We start from the raw sequence: 15,679 nt of genomic DNA, 5'->3' as shown, positions 1-15,679 counted from the left end.
TTCTATCAACTATTTCTAAGATGTGGGGCAAGCCACTTAAATCAATTGTATCTCTGTTCCCTTATCTTTAAAATGAAGGAGTTGTATAGATGACCTTGTTGGGGCTCAGAAAAGGATTCCCCAAAGTATGGCACTTTGGCATGCTGAGTACTTTGAACTAAAGGACATTGGAAGGCCTCAGAATCCGCCTCAGAACCAAGGTCTGTGACCTTCTCCTGCCCTCCTATCTCCTACCCTTCATTCTCCCCAAGTGAGTCACAGAAACCAGGATTCCTCTTCCCCAAGGTGGGTCACAGAAACTAGAACTCTTTTCCCCAAAGGAAGACATAAAACCTACAAATCTTACTCTAAACTTCCCCAGCCTTTCTGCCCAGGAGCTGGCCATAAAGAAATGCTCTGACGTACCCTTGTCGGATAGGAGATCCTAAGGCCCTCATTCCAGAGTGGACCCCGCCCTATACCCTGGAAAAAGGAATGTCACACAGAAAGGCCAAGAAGAATCTGAACAAACAGGCCTTGCTGGGTTTCTCCACTCTGTTACTGTTAGCTCATTCTCTTCTCCAGTCACATCTCTACATGGCTGGCCATGCTTCATAAGCATAAAAACAAGCAGTTTTCCCTGGGTGTTTGGCTCTTCATTTCTGAAGTCTCCTATAATCTTTGACCAAATAAACCTGTTACGCCTTTCTCTTATTAACCTCACTTTTCTTATAGGACTGTCAGCCTTGATCCTTATGATGGGTGAGGAAAGGTATAGCGTTCTGCCTCCCAACCTCTAAGGAACTGTTGACCACCTCTGTAAAAATCTATGACAATATAGATGGAGAGCATTTTTTGAAAGATTCATGGTAGGAGCACTTGGAACACCAAGAAGAAGAAGAAACTATGGGAAATACAAACTTTTTTGTTGTTGTTATTGAGACGGACTCTTGCTCTGTCACCCAGCCTGGGGTGCAATGGTGCCATCTCAGCTCACTGCAACTTCCATCTCCCAGATTCAAGTGATTCTTCTGCCTCAGCCTCCCAAGTAGCTGGGACTACAGGCGCCCGCCACCATGCCCGGCCAATTTTTGTATTTTTAGGAGAGACGGGGGTTTCACTATATTGGCCAGGCTGGTCTCAAACTCCTGACCTTGTGATCTGCCTGCCTCGGCCTTCCAAAGTGCTGGGATTACAGGCGTGAGCCACTGTGCCCGGCCGAGAAATACAAACTTTTAACAAAGTATTTTTTTCAAATGTTCAAGGAAAATGTAATTTAGACATTTTTATAGAACACACAGTGAAAAAAGTACGGCTGAACACATTTTTACAAATAATGATCAAAGTCCTAGTGTTTCATTACAGTGATCTGGCAAAAATAAACATGTCATGCAGGATTAGTAATGAATGAAATGAATGAATAACAAGGAAACAGAATAATATAGAATTAAGAAAAATATGAAATAAAAAAATGAGTTATCCTTTAAGCAAGGAATCAGCTTTAATTAAAGGGAAACCCTGACGCAAACCACTTGGGTCTTAAAATACTGTTTTGGCTGGGCATGGCAGCTCACGCCTGTAATCCCAGCACTTTGGGAGCCAAGGTGGGTGGATCGCTTGAGCCCAAGAATTCGAGACCAGTCTGACCAACATGGTGAAACGCTGTCTCTATTTATAAATAAATAAATAATAAAAATTTTAAATACTGTTTTGGCTCTTTGTGGCTAATCTTGACATCTATATTATCCAGAATCTACGTAAAGAACTTGCTGGCTGGGTGTGGTGGCTCACACCTGTAATCCCAGCACTTTGGGAGGCCGAGGCAGGTGGATAACCTGAGGTCAGGAGTTCAAGACCAGCCTGGCCAACATGGTGCAACCATATCTCTCCTAAAAAAATACAAAAAAAATTAGCCAGGCGTGGTGGTGCACACCTTTAATCCCAGCTATTCGGGAGGCTGAGGTTGCAGTAATCTGAGATGGTGCCACTGCACTCCAGCCTGGGCGACAGAGTGAGACTCAGTCTCAAAAAAAAAGAACTGTCCTTTAAATCAGGTTGGAACAAATCCTAAGATTAAAATTCAAGTCAACTAAATGGAAAGCGGCAGATTTCCTGTTGGATTCTCCTGCCTCTCAGGGTAAAACATAAGGACTGTCTAACTCCTTTATTGCTCTTCTAAAATCCTCCATGTCTTTGAATACTGTGAAACATGCTTAGATAATTATGAGAAAAGGCAATGCATGTCTGTTGCAGGAGATTAGCAAAGGTATGTAAGTTGAACTTACTGATAATCATTGAAGACCTAATGGAATTAAAATGCTTTGGTAAGTTTTAGGACGGGTGCAGTGGCTCACACCTGTAATCTCAGTACTTTGGGAGGCCGAGGTGGGCAGATCACCTGAGGTCAGGAGTTCAAGACTAGGCTGGCCAAAATGATGAAAGCCTGTCTCTACTAAAAATACAAAAAATTGGCCAGGCATGGTGGCACCCGCTTGTGATCCCAACTCGAGAGACTGAGACAGGAGAATTGCTTGAACCCGGGAGGCGGAGGTTGCAGTGAGCCAAGATCACGCCACTGCACTCCAGCCTGGGCAACAAAGAGCGAAACTCCTCTCAAAAAAAAAAAAAAGATTTAGTATTAAAAATTATTTTCACGCTGTTATAACAACTATAAAACTATATTTTTCTTTTTTTTTTTTTTTGAGATGGAGTTTTGCTCTTTGTTGCCCAGGCTGGAGTGTAGTGGCACGATCTTGGCTCACTGCAACCTCCACCTCCCGGGTTCAAGTGATTCTTCTGTCTCAGCCTCCCGAGTAGCTGGGATTACAGGCGCCCGTCACCACGGCCGGCTAATTTCTGTATTTTTAGTAGAGATGGGGTTTCACCATGTTGGCCAGGCTGGTCTCAAACTCCTGAACTCAGGTGATCCACGTGCCTCGGCCCCCCCACAGTGCTGGGATTACAGGCATGAGCCACTGCACCCAGCCAAAACCATAATTTTCATATTTCTAATAGCAGCTTAGTTTTTATCTCTTCAGCAGAAACCGATCTCAGAGTACTTATAACAGTTTCAAGTCCTAATTCATAATGTGAAGTTATGTTTTAGTCTGACCAAGGTTAAGAAATTTTATAAATACTTAGAAACATAGTTGAGAAAACAGGTTAATTCAGGAGATCGGATGGGAAATTACAGTGAGCAGTGCTAATTTGGGAGTCACGTTGCTTTGAGGGTAACAAGATAATTGCACATGCATATGCAAGTATAGTAAGTACTTTCTATAGAATATAAATTTTATTGTCTTAAATACTCATATGCATATATGAGAAGAATCATGTTATATAAGGTGCCATGAAAGAAGAAAGGGCTTCCATGTATCAAACAAAAAACCCCCACAAACACAACCAGCATTTATCTTCCTTGGAAAAAGAAGAAATTAAAAATCAAATATAAGGCGAACATGTTAGCCCACTTTACTTCCATTCAATGATGTTAGCAAAAATATATCATTATAGAAGATTTAGGGGTACTCATGGTTAAGTGGGAAGACTAGAAATGATCTGGGTAGTTAAAATTTCTTCAACTTTTTTCTCTTTAAAGAAAGTTTATTAATAAAAGCCATTTTATATGAACTATTAAAAAAATTTTTTTTGGATGTGATGACTCAAGGTTGAATACATTGTATGAAGTCTTGCATTATTATTTTTATTTTATTTTATTTTATTTGAGATGGAGTTTTGCTCTTGTTGCTCAGGCTGCAGTATAGTGGCGTGATCTTGGCTTACTGCAACCTCTGCTTCCCGCATTCAAGCAATTCTCCTGCCTCACCCTCCCGAGTAGCTGGAATTACAGGCATACACCATCACGCCTGGCTAATTTTTGTATTTTCGGTGGAGACAGGGTTTCACCATGTTGGTCAGGCTGGTATCATAGTCCTGACCTCAGGTGATCCACCTGCCTCGGCCTCGCAAAGTTCTGGGATTACAGGCGTGAGCCACTGCACCCGGCCTCTTGCATTATTACTAATATTAGATCTCTCAATGTTATGATAATTGGCCATTATGCACAAGGCAAAGTCGAGATCCATAAGAGTTAAGTGATTATTCGATGTTCTGGAGAGATGGTGGGGATGGGATCAGTGCTCGTTTTACTGTATCTTAAGATTTTGGTTCTAGTCTTAGCACTATTATTATTTTATTAGACAGCGAGTCTCAGTTAATGTTGCGCAGGCTGGTTTCAAACTCCTGGGGCCTCAAGTGAGCCTCCCACCTCAGCCTCCCGAGTAGCTGGGATTATAGGCGTGCACCACCATGCCCAGCTAATTAAATAAAAATTTTTATAGAAGCAGGGTTTGGCTATGTTGCCCAGGCTGGTGTCAAACTCCTGCATTCAAGTGATCCACCCACCCTGGCCTCCCAAAGTGCTGGGATTACAGGCATGAGCCACCGCACCCTGCCACAAATAACATTTCAATATCTCACTTTCCTATTCTGTGAAATCAGGGATCAGAAAAATAACAATAGGTTGGCTAGGTTAATCAAAAAAGTGTTCTGTGCTAGAAATTTGGAAATGCTTGGACAAATAAAGTTAAACAGTTTCTTAGGTATAGTATTTCTCAGAGTCTTTGACAAATTAACACTCATAATAGTGGCATGCTGCACTTCACAAACTTTTTGGACATACAAACACTTTTTGTTTTATGTTATGGCATACCATGTAACTGTAGTGAATCTGAAGGATTTCAGGGCAGAACAAGGAAAAAGATGTGACCACAAGGTGGCAGTGGGACACAACAAGCTCTTTTTGGACAGCGCTTTGACAGGTTTGTATGCCAGGAAGTCCCTCACAGCATGAGAGCTTCCAAAGGCAACAACAGTGTAGGGTGGCCACTACCCAGAAGGAGCAGGGTAAGAGCATTCCTGGAGGACTAGAGAGGGTGTATGTGTCATGATGTTGTTTAGCAGCAAGACTGGGGGTTCTCTAGGTTAGAGAGCTCCAAAGGGCAGCAGTGGGTTGGGGTCTTTTATAGCCCGGGGTTTTTATCTATGGATAGTAGATGTTGAGTGTAGTTTGCAGGGTATGTAAAGCAGGTGGGCTCTAGATGGCTAATAATTTGGTTATGTAGGCTATACTTAAACAATTGGATGTGTAAAAATTTGATTTGGTGCTGATGGGCTTTTGAGCTAACAGTTCTGGTTGCTGTGAAGAAGTAAACAACATGGGGCCCCAAAGGTCATTTTTAGATCATTTATGTAACAGTATCACCTAGTCCAGCATTTGCCAACTGTGATCTTCCAGATCAAAAATATTTTTATTCCAAATATTTTGAACTCCTGCCATTTCAATGTCTACTTCTACCACTTCTGGCAACCACACAAAAATATAAGAAGTGATTTGAAAGAGGTATGCTATTCTTTTTTTTTTTTTTTTTTTTGAGACAAAGTCTCACCCTGTCACTCAGGCTGGAGTGCAGTGGCACAATCTTGGCTAACTGCAACCTCTGCCTCCCAGGCTCAAGTGATCCTCCTGCCTTAGCCACCAGAGTAGCTAGGATTACAGGCATGCGCCACCATGCCCAGCTAATTTCTGTATTTTTAGTAGAGACAGGGTTTCACCATATTGGCCAGGCTGGTCTCAAATTCCTAATCTCAAGTGATCTGCCTGCCTTGGCCTCCCAAAGTGTGGGACTACAGGCATGAGCTACCGCACCTAGCCAGAAAATGATATGCTATTCTTGTTGCAAATGCTGAAGGTGACTGATAATTTTTCTTTACCATAAAGCAGTGGTTCCCAAAGTGTAGTCTGCATATTCTATAGTCTGAGGCCCTTTCAGGGTTGTGAACTGAACTAGTTACTTTTTTCATGGAACACCATTTTCACTTTTTAAAAGAATGACTGATATGGTTTGCTGTGTCACCACCCAAATCTCATCTTGAATTGTAGCTCCCACAATTCCCATGTGTTGTGAGAGGGACCCAGTGGGAGGTAATTGAATCATGGGGGCAAGTCTTTCCTGTGCTGTTCTTATGATAATAAGTCTCATGAGATCTGACGGTTTTAAAAGGGGAAACCTCTTTCTCTTGGCTTTCATTCTCTCTTGTCTGCCGCCATGTAAGATGTGCCTTTCGCCTTTAGCCATGATTGTGAGGCTTCCCCAGCCACATGGAACTGTGAGACCATTCAACCTCTTTTTCTTTATAAGTTACCCAGTCTTGGGTATGTCTGTATCAGCAGTGAGAAAATGGACTGATACAATGACTACAGTGTAAGGTTATTCTTATTTGAGTACTTGACAGACTATTTCATGAAAATAGAAGAAATGAGGCTGCCATTTCTTTTTTTTTTTTTTTTTTTTTTGAGATGGAGTCTCGCTCCGTTGCCCAGGCTGGAGTGCAGTGGCTCAATCTCGGCTCACTCCTAGCTCCGCCTCCTGGGTTCACACTATTCTCCTGCCTCAGCCTCCTGAGTAGCTGGGACAACAGGCGCCCACCACCACACCCAGCTAACTTTTTTATATTTTCAGTAGAGACGGGGTTTCACTGTGTTAGCCAGGATGGTCTTGATCTTGATCTTGATCTCCTGACCTCATGATCCACCCTCCTCGGCTTCCCAAAGTGCTGGGATTACAGGCGTGAGCCACCACGCCCGGCCAAGGCTGTCATTTCAAAGAAAACAAATGACAGAAATTGTTGTCAGTGATAAAGCTTTGGCTTTCAAGTGAATTTTGGAAGCCTCATAGCTGCCACTGTGATCTTGAAAGCTATCCAGGACCTTTCTAATTGAAAGGTTCTAATGACATCAGTCATGGTATTAACAATTGATTTTTGTTTTGGATAATAAAATGTGTCAATATTTAAAAGATCTGTATAACTCGGAGAACCAATATCTTCCAGACTGCCAGTGCATGATGTTACAAAATCATGCATTGGTAAAGATCAACTTAAAATTCAAAACAGATTAGTGGATCATAAACACAAATGTATGAAAAGTTCATTGATATGTTTTCAACTTCCACATTGTAACAACCCATAAGAAATTACCACTTGCTGAGTTTTGGGGTATCAAAGAAGAGTATCCACAATGATCTGAAAAGTGATGATCTGAATGAAAATATATCTCTTTTCTAGGTAACAGATTTATGATTTTAAAAAAATGAATGTCTATTAAAAATTTATCTGTTTTAACACAAATTTTAATTGAACAAATATACATAAACAAAAATTCTTTGGGATCCTCAATGATTTTTTTTTTTGAAACGGAGTCTCCCTCTGTCGCCCAGGCTGGAGTGCAGTGGCGCGATCTCAGCTCACTGCAAGCTCCGCCTCCCAAGTTCACACCATTCTCCTGCTTCAGCCTCCCGAGTAGCTGGGACTACAGATGCCCGCTACCATGCCCGGCTAATTTTTTTGTATTTTTAGTAGAGACGGGGTTTCACCAGTTAGCCAGGATGGTCTCGATCTCCTGACCTCGTGATCCGCCTGCCTCGGCCTCCCAAAGTGCTGGGATTACAGGCGTGAGCCACTGCACCCCGCCTGGGACCCTCAATAAGTTTTAAGAACGTAAATGGGTCCTGGGGTATATTTGAAGAATACTACCAGAAAGTATTATTTCAATTACTGAAACCTACAAATGGTAAAGTGTTTTCTCATCACCAACATAAAAATATGAAGGTAAAACCAATAGAATTGCTCTGAAATATACAGGGAATACAAAATCTAAGATGCTTCTTTAGTGAGTTACATTTATATCATATATCTTTTAGATTTTTATAAATTTTGTTTTCTCTCTCTATATATATTTTTGAGATGGAGTCCCACTCTGTTGCCAGGCTGGAGTGCAGTAAGATGATCTTGGCTCACTGCAACCTCTGCCTTCCAGGTTCAAGCAATTCTCCTGCCTCAGCCTCCCAAGTAGCTGGGATTATATGCATCCAGCATCACACCCAGCTAATTTTTGTATTTTTAGTAGACACGGGGTTTCACCATGTTGGCCAGGCTGGTCTTGAACTCCTGACCTCAAGTGATCCGCCCACCTCAGCCTCCCAAATGTTGGGATTACAGGGGTGAGCCACTGTGCCTGGCCTATAATGGTATTTTAATTTGTATGTTGAACAAGGATTGCTCTTAAGGTACAACATCAACAGCAACTCTACTTTTGTCTCCCTTGGTCCCTCCAAAGCTATCCATTGAAGGATCATTCTTCCCCTGCTCTTTAATGAAAATTTAGTTAATACCATGACTTCAAGTTATTTCCACTATAGCATGCTTAACCAGCTGGGCACGGTGACTCACGCTTGTAATCCCAGCACTTTGGGAGACCAAGGTGGGCGGATCACCTGAGGTCAGGAGTTCAAGAACAGCCTGGCCAACATGGTGAAACATGATTTCTACTAAAAATACAAAAATTAGCCGGGCGTGATGGTGGGCATCTGTAATCCCAGCTACTTGGGGGGCTGAGGCAGAAGAATCACTTGAACCTGGGAGGCAGAGGTTGCAGTGAGTTGAGATTGCACCACTGCACTTCAGCCTGGGAAACAGAGCAAGACTCAGTCTCAAAAAAAAAAAAAAAACAAAAAAGAAAGAAAGAAAAAAAAAGGATGCTCAACCACATTTGTTTTCTGTTTTTTGGTTTTGGAAACGGAGTTTCACTCTTGTTGCCCATGCTGGAGTGCAATGACTCGATCTCAGCTCATTGCAATCATTTAGTGTGATTAAGCTCATTGCACTCATTAATCATTTAGTGTGATTAAGCTTTCCTGGTGTCTGTCCGGAATCAAACCAACTCGGCATTTATCTTAAATCCATGATCTGTTAACATATCTTTGGTTACTAGTGATCTCTATAATGACATAATTTATCTCAAAAGACTCCTTGGTTTGAAAATCTGATTAACCACTCCAGTATGTTTTCCAGACTTGAAAACTGGTATTTAGGCTGGGGATGGTGATTCACGCCTGTAATCCCAGCACTTTGGGAGACTGAGGCAGGTGGATCACCTGAGGTCAGGAGTTCAAGACCAGCCTGGCCAACATGGTGAAACCCTGTCTCTATTAAAAATACAAAAATTAGCTGGGCAGGGTGGTGCAAGCCTGTAATCCCAGCTACTTGGGAGGCTGAGGCAGGAGAAGCACTTGAACCCAGGAGGTGGAGGTTGCAGTGAGCCAAGATCGTGCCACTGCACTCCAGCCTGGGTGACAGAGTGAGATTCTGCCTCAAAAAAAGAAAAAAGAAAATTGGTATTTGTTGCTTCTCTCTACAGATGCTTCTCAATTTATGATGGGGTTACACCCTGATAAACTCATTATAAGTCGAAAATACACAAAGTCGAAAATGCGTTCAATATACCTAACTTACTGAACAATATACCTTAGCCTAGCCTACATGCTCAGAACACTTAAATTAGCCTACAGGTGGGCACAATTATCTGACACAAAGCCTAGTTTTTAATAAAGTGTTGACTATCTCATGTAATCTATTGAATATTATACTGAAAGTGAAAAAAATGGTTGCCTAGGTTCTTGAAGTATGGCTTCTACTAAATGCATATGGCTTCTGCACCATTGTAAAGTCAAAAAACTGCAAATTGATCATTTTAAGTCAGGGATCATCTGTGTGGTGACCGCCACCATGCCCAACCAATTAATTTTTAATAGCTTAAAAATAATCCACATGATATAAAATTCAAAAGATATAAAAGGGTATACAATGACATTTTTTTCCTACTCTTGTTCCTTTATGACTTTCTGTGGAGCTAACCCCAGTTAACAGTTTCTTGTTTTCTTTTTTCTTTATTTCTTTTTTTGACACAGGGTCTCACTCTGTTACCCAGACTGGAGTGCAGTGGGGGTGATCATGACTCACTGCAGCCTCGACATCCCAGGCTCAAGTGATCCACCCGCCTTAGCCTCCCACAGTGCTGGGATTACAGTTATAAGCCACCACACCCAGCCACCAGTGTCCTTGCTGGCTCCAGTTTCGTAAGAAATGTCTTTGCATAAAGTAAGATCTAATCTTCACTACAGATATCACTGATACCCAGATACAATCTATGGTTACAGCCTTGGTTAAGGCTGGAAACCTAAAAATAAAAGTAAGAAGTTGTCAAAGGGACTTCCTAAAAATAAAAGAGAAGTTGTCAAAGGAACTTCCAGGATAACTTAACCTACAGAATAATTGTTTAGACTGGTGGCTCACGCCTGTGATCCCAGCACTTTGGGAGGCTGAAGTGGGTGGATCATGAGGTCAGGAGCCTGGCCTGGCCAATATGGTGAAACCCCATCTCTACTAAAAATACAAAAATTACTTAGATGTGGTGACATGCGCCTGTAGTCCTAGCTACTTGAGAGGCTGAGGCAGGAGAATCACTTGAACCTGGAAGGCAGAGGCTGCAGTGAGCCAAGATTGCACCACTGCACTCCAGCCTGGGCAACAGAGCAAGACTGTCTCAAACTTCATGTTGGTCAGGCTAGTCTCAAACTCCCGGCCTCAGGTGATCCACCGCCTTGGCCTCCCAAAGTACTGGGGTTATAGGCATGAGCCACCGTGCCCGGCTATTCTGATCCTAATGTCTGCAGTTTGATAATAGTTAACGAGTCATTTAGTGTATTTGATAGATGTAATATAAACTTGAAATTTTCTTATTGTTTACATAAAGCATCATGTTCAATATCATGAACACAATCACTGCTGCCATCATAATCCTCTTCATAGCTAACATTTATTGAGCACTGGCCACCACCTTCATTTATCGTTATCATGACTAACATTTATTGAGCTCTTACTATGTGCAAGGCCATCATATAAAGAATTGTCAGAGGCTGGGCACAGCAGCTCACGTCTATAATCCTAGCACTCTGGGAGGCCGAGACAGGTGGATTGCCTGAGCTCAGGAGTTCGAGACCAGTGTGGGCAACACGGGGAAATCCCGTCTCTGCTAAAAACACAAAAAAAATTAGCCTGGCGTGGTGGCGTGTGCCTGTAGTCCCAGCTACTTAGGAGGCTGAGACAGGAGAATTGCTTGAACCCAGGAGGTGGAGGTTGCAGTGAGCTGAGATTGCGCCACTGCACTCCAGCTTGGGTGACAGAGCGAGACTCTTTTTCCCAAAAAATAAAAAATAAAAAACAAACAAACAAACAAAAGAATTGTCAGATAATCATGACATAGTATTTATGAGGTAGGTACTCTCATTATGCCTGTTTTACAGATGAGGAAACTGAATAATGAAATGGGTTAAGTAATGTACTCAAGGTCACACAGTTAGTAAAAGATGAAGCCAGGATTTGAACCCAACCAGTCTAACGCACTCACCTGTTATCAAGGGGCATCCATGGAAGAGTAATATACGTATCTGAGGACAGTAGGTAAGGACAGCTTCTACAGCCCCATCAGTCAGATTTACACAATGTCCCATATGAATCTCCTATGCAAAAATAAAGTCAAATGAAGACAAAGATCTATAATAACAGTACGAACAATTTTGAGAAACATTCTGATACAGAAAGAACCAGGTATCTACTTGCAAGAAAAAGTATATAGAAAAGACCAATGTAAGTCTGAAGTAATTTGGATGGAGCAGCTTAAAAAGTTAAATGCTCAACCATTTTATAAAGTAACGTGTAATATCTATTAAAGCTGAAGACGAGTATGCCCCAGAACCCAGCAATTCCAATCGTTGATATATATTATAGAGAATCTCTTCTACGTGTGCACAAGGAAACAATTTATAAATACGCCTTTTGTAGTATTACTTGTAATAGTAAAAAAAGTGGAGAATGGGAAAATCAATGCTTTATGAATAGAATAAGGGAAAACAGCTAAAATGAAAAATATCTACTTGTATTAATAGACATAAATCTCAAACATGTTAGTTCAGACCCTCTGGCAAACAGTATGGTAGTATCTTATAAAAATACTGTATTTAAAAAAACATGTATTTGCTATATGACCCAGCAATTTCACTCATAGGCATTTACCCAAGAAAAATGAAAACATATGTCTCCACAGAGGTTTGTATGCAAATGTCTGTAGCAGTATTCCTAACAGTCCAAAACTGGCAACAACCCAAATGTCCATCAAATGATAAAATTATTTTTTAATTTTTAAAAAATTTCCATAGGTTTTTTGGGGAACAGGTGGTATTTGGTTACGTAAGTTCTTTAATGGTCATTTGTGAGATTTTGGTGCACGCATCAACCAAACAGTATACACAGAACCCGATTTTTAGTCTTTTACCCCTCACCTCCTTCCCACCCTTTCCCCGAGTCCCCAAAGTCCATTGTGTCATTCTTATGCCTTTGCATCCTCACAGTTTGTCTCCTACTTATGAGTGAGAACATATGATGTTTGCTTTTCCATTCCTGAGTTAATTCACTTAGAAGAATAGTCTCCAGTCCCATCCAGGTTGCTGTGAATGCCATTAATTCATTCGTTTTTATGGCTGAGTAGTATTCCATTGTATACATTTACCACCGTTTCTGTATCCACTCGTTGATTGATGGGCATTTGGGTTGATTGCACATTTTTGCAATTGCAAATTGTACTGCTATAAACATGTGTGTGCAAGTATCTTTTTCGTATAATGACTTCCGTTTCTCTGGGTAGACACCCAGTAGTGGGATTGCTGGATCAAATGGTACTTCTACTTTTAGTTATTTAAGGAATCTCCACACTGTTTTCGATAGTGGTTGTGCTAGTTTACATTCCCACCAGCAGTGTAGAAGTGTTCCCTGTTCACTGCATCCACACCAACATCTATTATTTTTTGATTTTTTTGATTATGGCCATTCTTACAGGAGGTGGTATCGCATTGTGGTTTTGATTTGCATTTCCCCAATCATTAGTGATGTTGAGCATTTTTTTATGTTTGTTGGCCATTTGTATATCTTCTTTTGAGGATTGTCTATTCATGTTCTTAGCCCACTGTTTGATGGGACTGTTTGCTTTTTTTCTTGCTAATTTGAGTTTGTTCTAGATTCTGGATATTAGTCCTTTGTCAGATGTATAGATTGTGAAGATTTTTCTCCCACTCTGTGGGTTATCTGTTTACTCTGCTGACTGTTCCTTTTGCTGTGCAAAAGCTCTTTTTAAGTTTAATTAAATCCCAGCTATTTATCTTTGCATCACATGGTAAAATTATAAATAAATTATGGCCTATCCATACTATAGAATACTACTTAGCAATAAGAAGGGGCTGAGCGTGGTGGCGCACACCTGTACTCCTAGCACTTTGGGAGGCCGAGGTGGGTGGATCACGAAGTCAGGAGATCGAGACCATCCTGGCTAACATGGTGAAACCCCTCGTCTCTACTAAAAATACAAAAAAAATAGCTGGGCGTGGTGGCACGTGCCTGTATTCCCAGCTACTCGGGAGGCTGAGGCAGGAGAATCATTTGAACCTGGGAGATGGAGGTTGCAGTGAGCTGAGATTGTGTCACTGCACTCCAGCCTGGGCAACAGAGTGAGACTCTATCTCGGGGAAAAAAAAAAAAAAGAAATGAAATATTAACATATGCAACAACATGGATCAATCTTGCAAACACTATGCTAAGTGAAGGAAGTAAAATAAAGAAATAATACCCAAAATACTATATTATATTCTGCAGAATTCCATTTACATCAAATTATATTTATATAAAGTTGAATTTATATACAACTATAGAAAAGCCAAAACAATGACAAAGTAAATCAGTGGTTGCCTAAGAGAGGGTCACAGAAGGGGATCAACTACAAAGGACTAGAGACAAAAAAACAAAATAAAACCACAGAGAAAACAGACAACTTTTTAGGGTGATAAAAATGTTTATGTATCAATTGTGGTGGTGGTTATATGGCTGTATAACAATTACCAACATTTGTCCAACTATGCACATAAAATGAATGAATTTTCTTGTATGTAAATTATACCTCAATTACACCTGAAAAATTTCAGAAAATAATTTTGAATAACACAAATTGTAAAGGGACATATATTATGAAGCTATTATGTAAAATTTGAAAACATATAAAACAAGGCTATGTCATATTTATGGATTTATACATAATAGAAAAAGTATCCATTTCTGTCTGAGCAGGGTCCACAGGAAGGAAAAAAAGAAAAGGTATCCAAACATGGAAGGAGAGATACATAATCATATTTAGGATAGTGGTTACCTCTGAAGGCAGAAAGGGAGAATAATTGAGCGTGGCTTTAGATGTAACATTATTTTATTTTATTTTACTTTATGTTTTTTTGAGACAGAGTTTCATTCTTGTTGCCCAGGCTGGAGTGCAATGGAGCAGTCTCGGCTCATTGCAACCTCCATTCCAGGGTTCAAGTGATTCTTCTGCCTCAGCCTCCCGAGTAGCTGGGATTACAGGCGTGTGCGACCACGCCTGGCTAATTTTTGTATTTGTAGTAGAGACAGGATTTCACCACGTTGGTCAGGCTGGCCTCAAACTCTGACCTCAAGTGATCCACCGGCCTCGCCTCTCAAAGTGTTGGGATTACAGGCGTGAGCTACTGCACCCAGCTGTAACATTATTTTAGAAAAAGAACAAATCCAGCACTTTGGGAGGCCAAGGCAGGCAGATCACCTGAGATCAGGAGTTCAAGACCAGCATGGCCAACACAGTGAAACCCCATCTCTACTAAAAATACAAAAATTGGCTGGGTGTGGTGGTGTGCACCTGTAGTCCCAGCTACTTGGGAAGCTGAGGCAGAAGACTCGCTTGAACCTGGGAGGTGGAGGTTTCAGTGAGCCGAGATCACTGCATACCAGCCTGAGTGACAAAGTGTAACTCTGTCTCAAAAACAACAACAACAACAAAAACCAAATTAAATGAAGGCATTAAAAAGAAAATTCTGGCAGATTAGGGTCTTACTGAAATTGCATACTCATAGCATAACTTTTATGGAAAACAATTTAGGACTGTTAAAAAAGTATTCATACCTATTAATCCATTTGTTCCATTTTGGGGAGTTCATTATAGCAACGGAAGGAAAAGTGATTGTCCCAATATATAATTATTTCTAATAGTTAAAAACCAGAAACAATCTGAATTACCAACAATAAAAAACAAGTAAAGTATGTTACATCATATGGACAGTCTGTTCTCTGATGTGCCGGGATCTAGAACAGTAAATGCTTAATATTTATTAATAAATGAAATTTTATACTGCAAATTAAATTTTAATTATAAGGATTTTTGTAGAAACTTATGAAATGACTGTAATATAAGGCCAAGAATGTGAAAACATTTGTTGAGGTACTACCATGTATCTGGAATTGTATTAAAAGCTGAGGATAAAATGAACAAGATGATGAACACAATGATCAACAGAGATTTCAGAAACGATCATGATATTTGCTAAATGTTGTAACATAAGTTTGTACTGAGTGCTTGTCGATCTTTTTTTTCTTTAATGTTATAATTTTTTAATTTTTTTGAGACAACGTCTCACTCTGTTCCCCAAGCTGGGGTGCAGTGGTGCAAACACAGTTCACTGTAGCCTCAACCTCCCAAGTTCAATTGATCTCCCCACCCCAGCTTCCCGAGTGGCTGGGAGTACGGGCATGCACCACCACCTCTGGCTAATTTTTTTTTTTTTTTTAGATGGAGTTTCGCTTTTGTTGCCCAGACTGAGTGCAATGGCATGATCTCAGCTCACTGCAACCTCTACCTCCCAGGTTCAAGCCTTAGCCTCCTGAGTAGCATGTACTGCCA

The 15,679-nt window shown here is 40.8% G+C and overlaps 2 protein-coding genes across 8 annotated transcripts in view; one reads left to right on the top strand and one right to left on the bottom strand.

Moving 5' to 3' along the window:
- LOC105484269 (antagonist of mitotic exit network 1 homolog) overlaps window positions 1-15,679 on the bottom strand; it is a 58,502-nt gene that overhangs the window by 6,758 nt on the left and 36,065 nt on the right. For all 6 annotated transcript variants that reach the window (XR_011609250.1, XM_011745754.2, XM_011745749.3 and 3 more), the window contains one exon: window positions 11,285-11,396. Coding sequence is in view for 5 of the 6 variants with exons in the window: in XM_011745754.2 (XP_011744056.1) it covers window positions 11,285-11,396 (112 nt within the window). In the remaining variant the exon portion in view is untranslated. The remainder of the gene's footprint in view (window positions 1-11,284; window positions 11,397-15,679) is intronic.
- LOC105484271 (electron transfer flavoprotein subunit beta lysine methyltransferase) overlaps window positions 1-15,679 on the top strand; it is a 42,366-nt gene that overhangs the window by 22,263 nt on the left and 4,424 nt on the right. Inside the window, exon 5 of one of the 2 annotated variants that reach the window (XM_071071921.1) lies at window positions 715-11,285. The exons of the other annotated variant lie outside the window; for it this stretch is intronic. The gene's annotated coding sequence lies outside the window, so the exon portion shown is untranslated. Of the gene's footprint in view, window positions 1-714; window positions 11,286-15,679 lie in introns of those variants that run through there. 2 annotated transcript variants of the gene reach the window in all.

This window comes from Macaca nemestrina, chromosome 10 (assembly GCF_043159975.1).
Source record: "Macaca nemestrina isolate mMacNem1 chromosome 10, mMacNem.hap1, whole genome shotgun sequence".
Lineage (NCBI taxonomy): Eukaryota > Metazoa > Chordata > Mammalia > Primates > Cercopithecidae > Macaca > Macaca nemestrina.
This window is presented reverse-complemented; position numbering and strand designations above follow the sequence as displayed.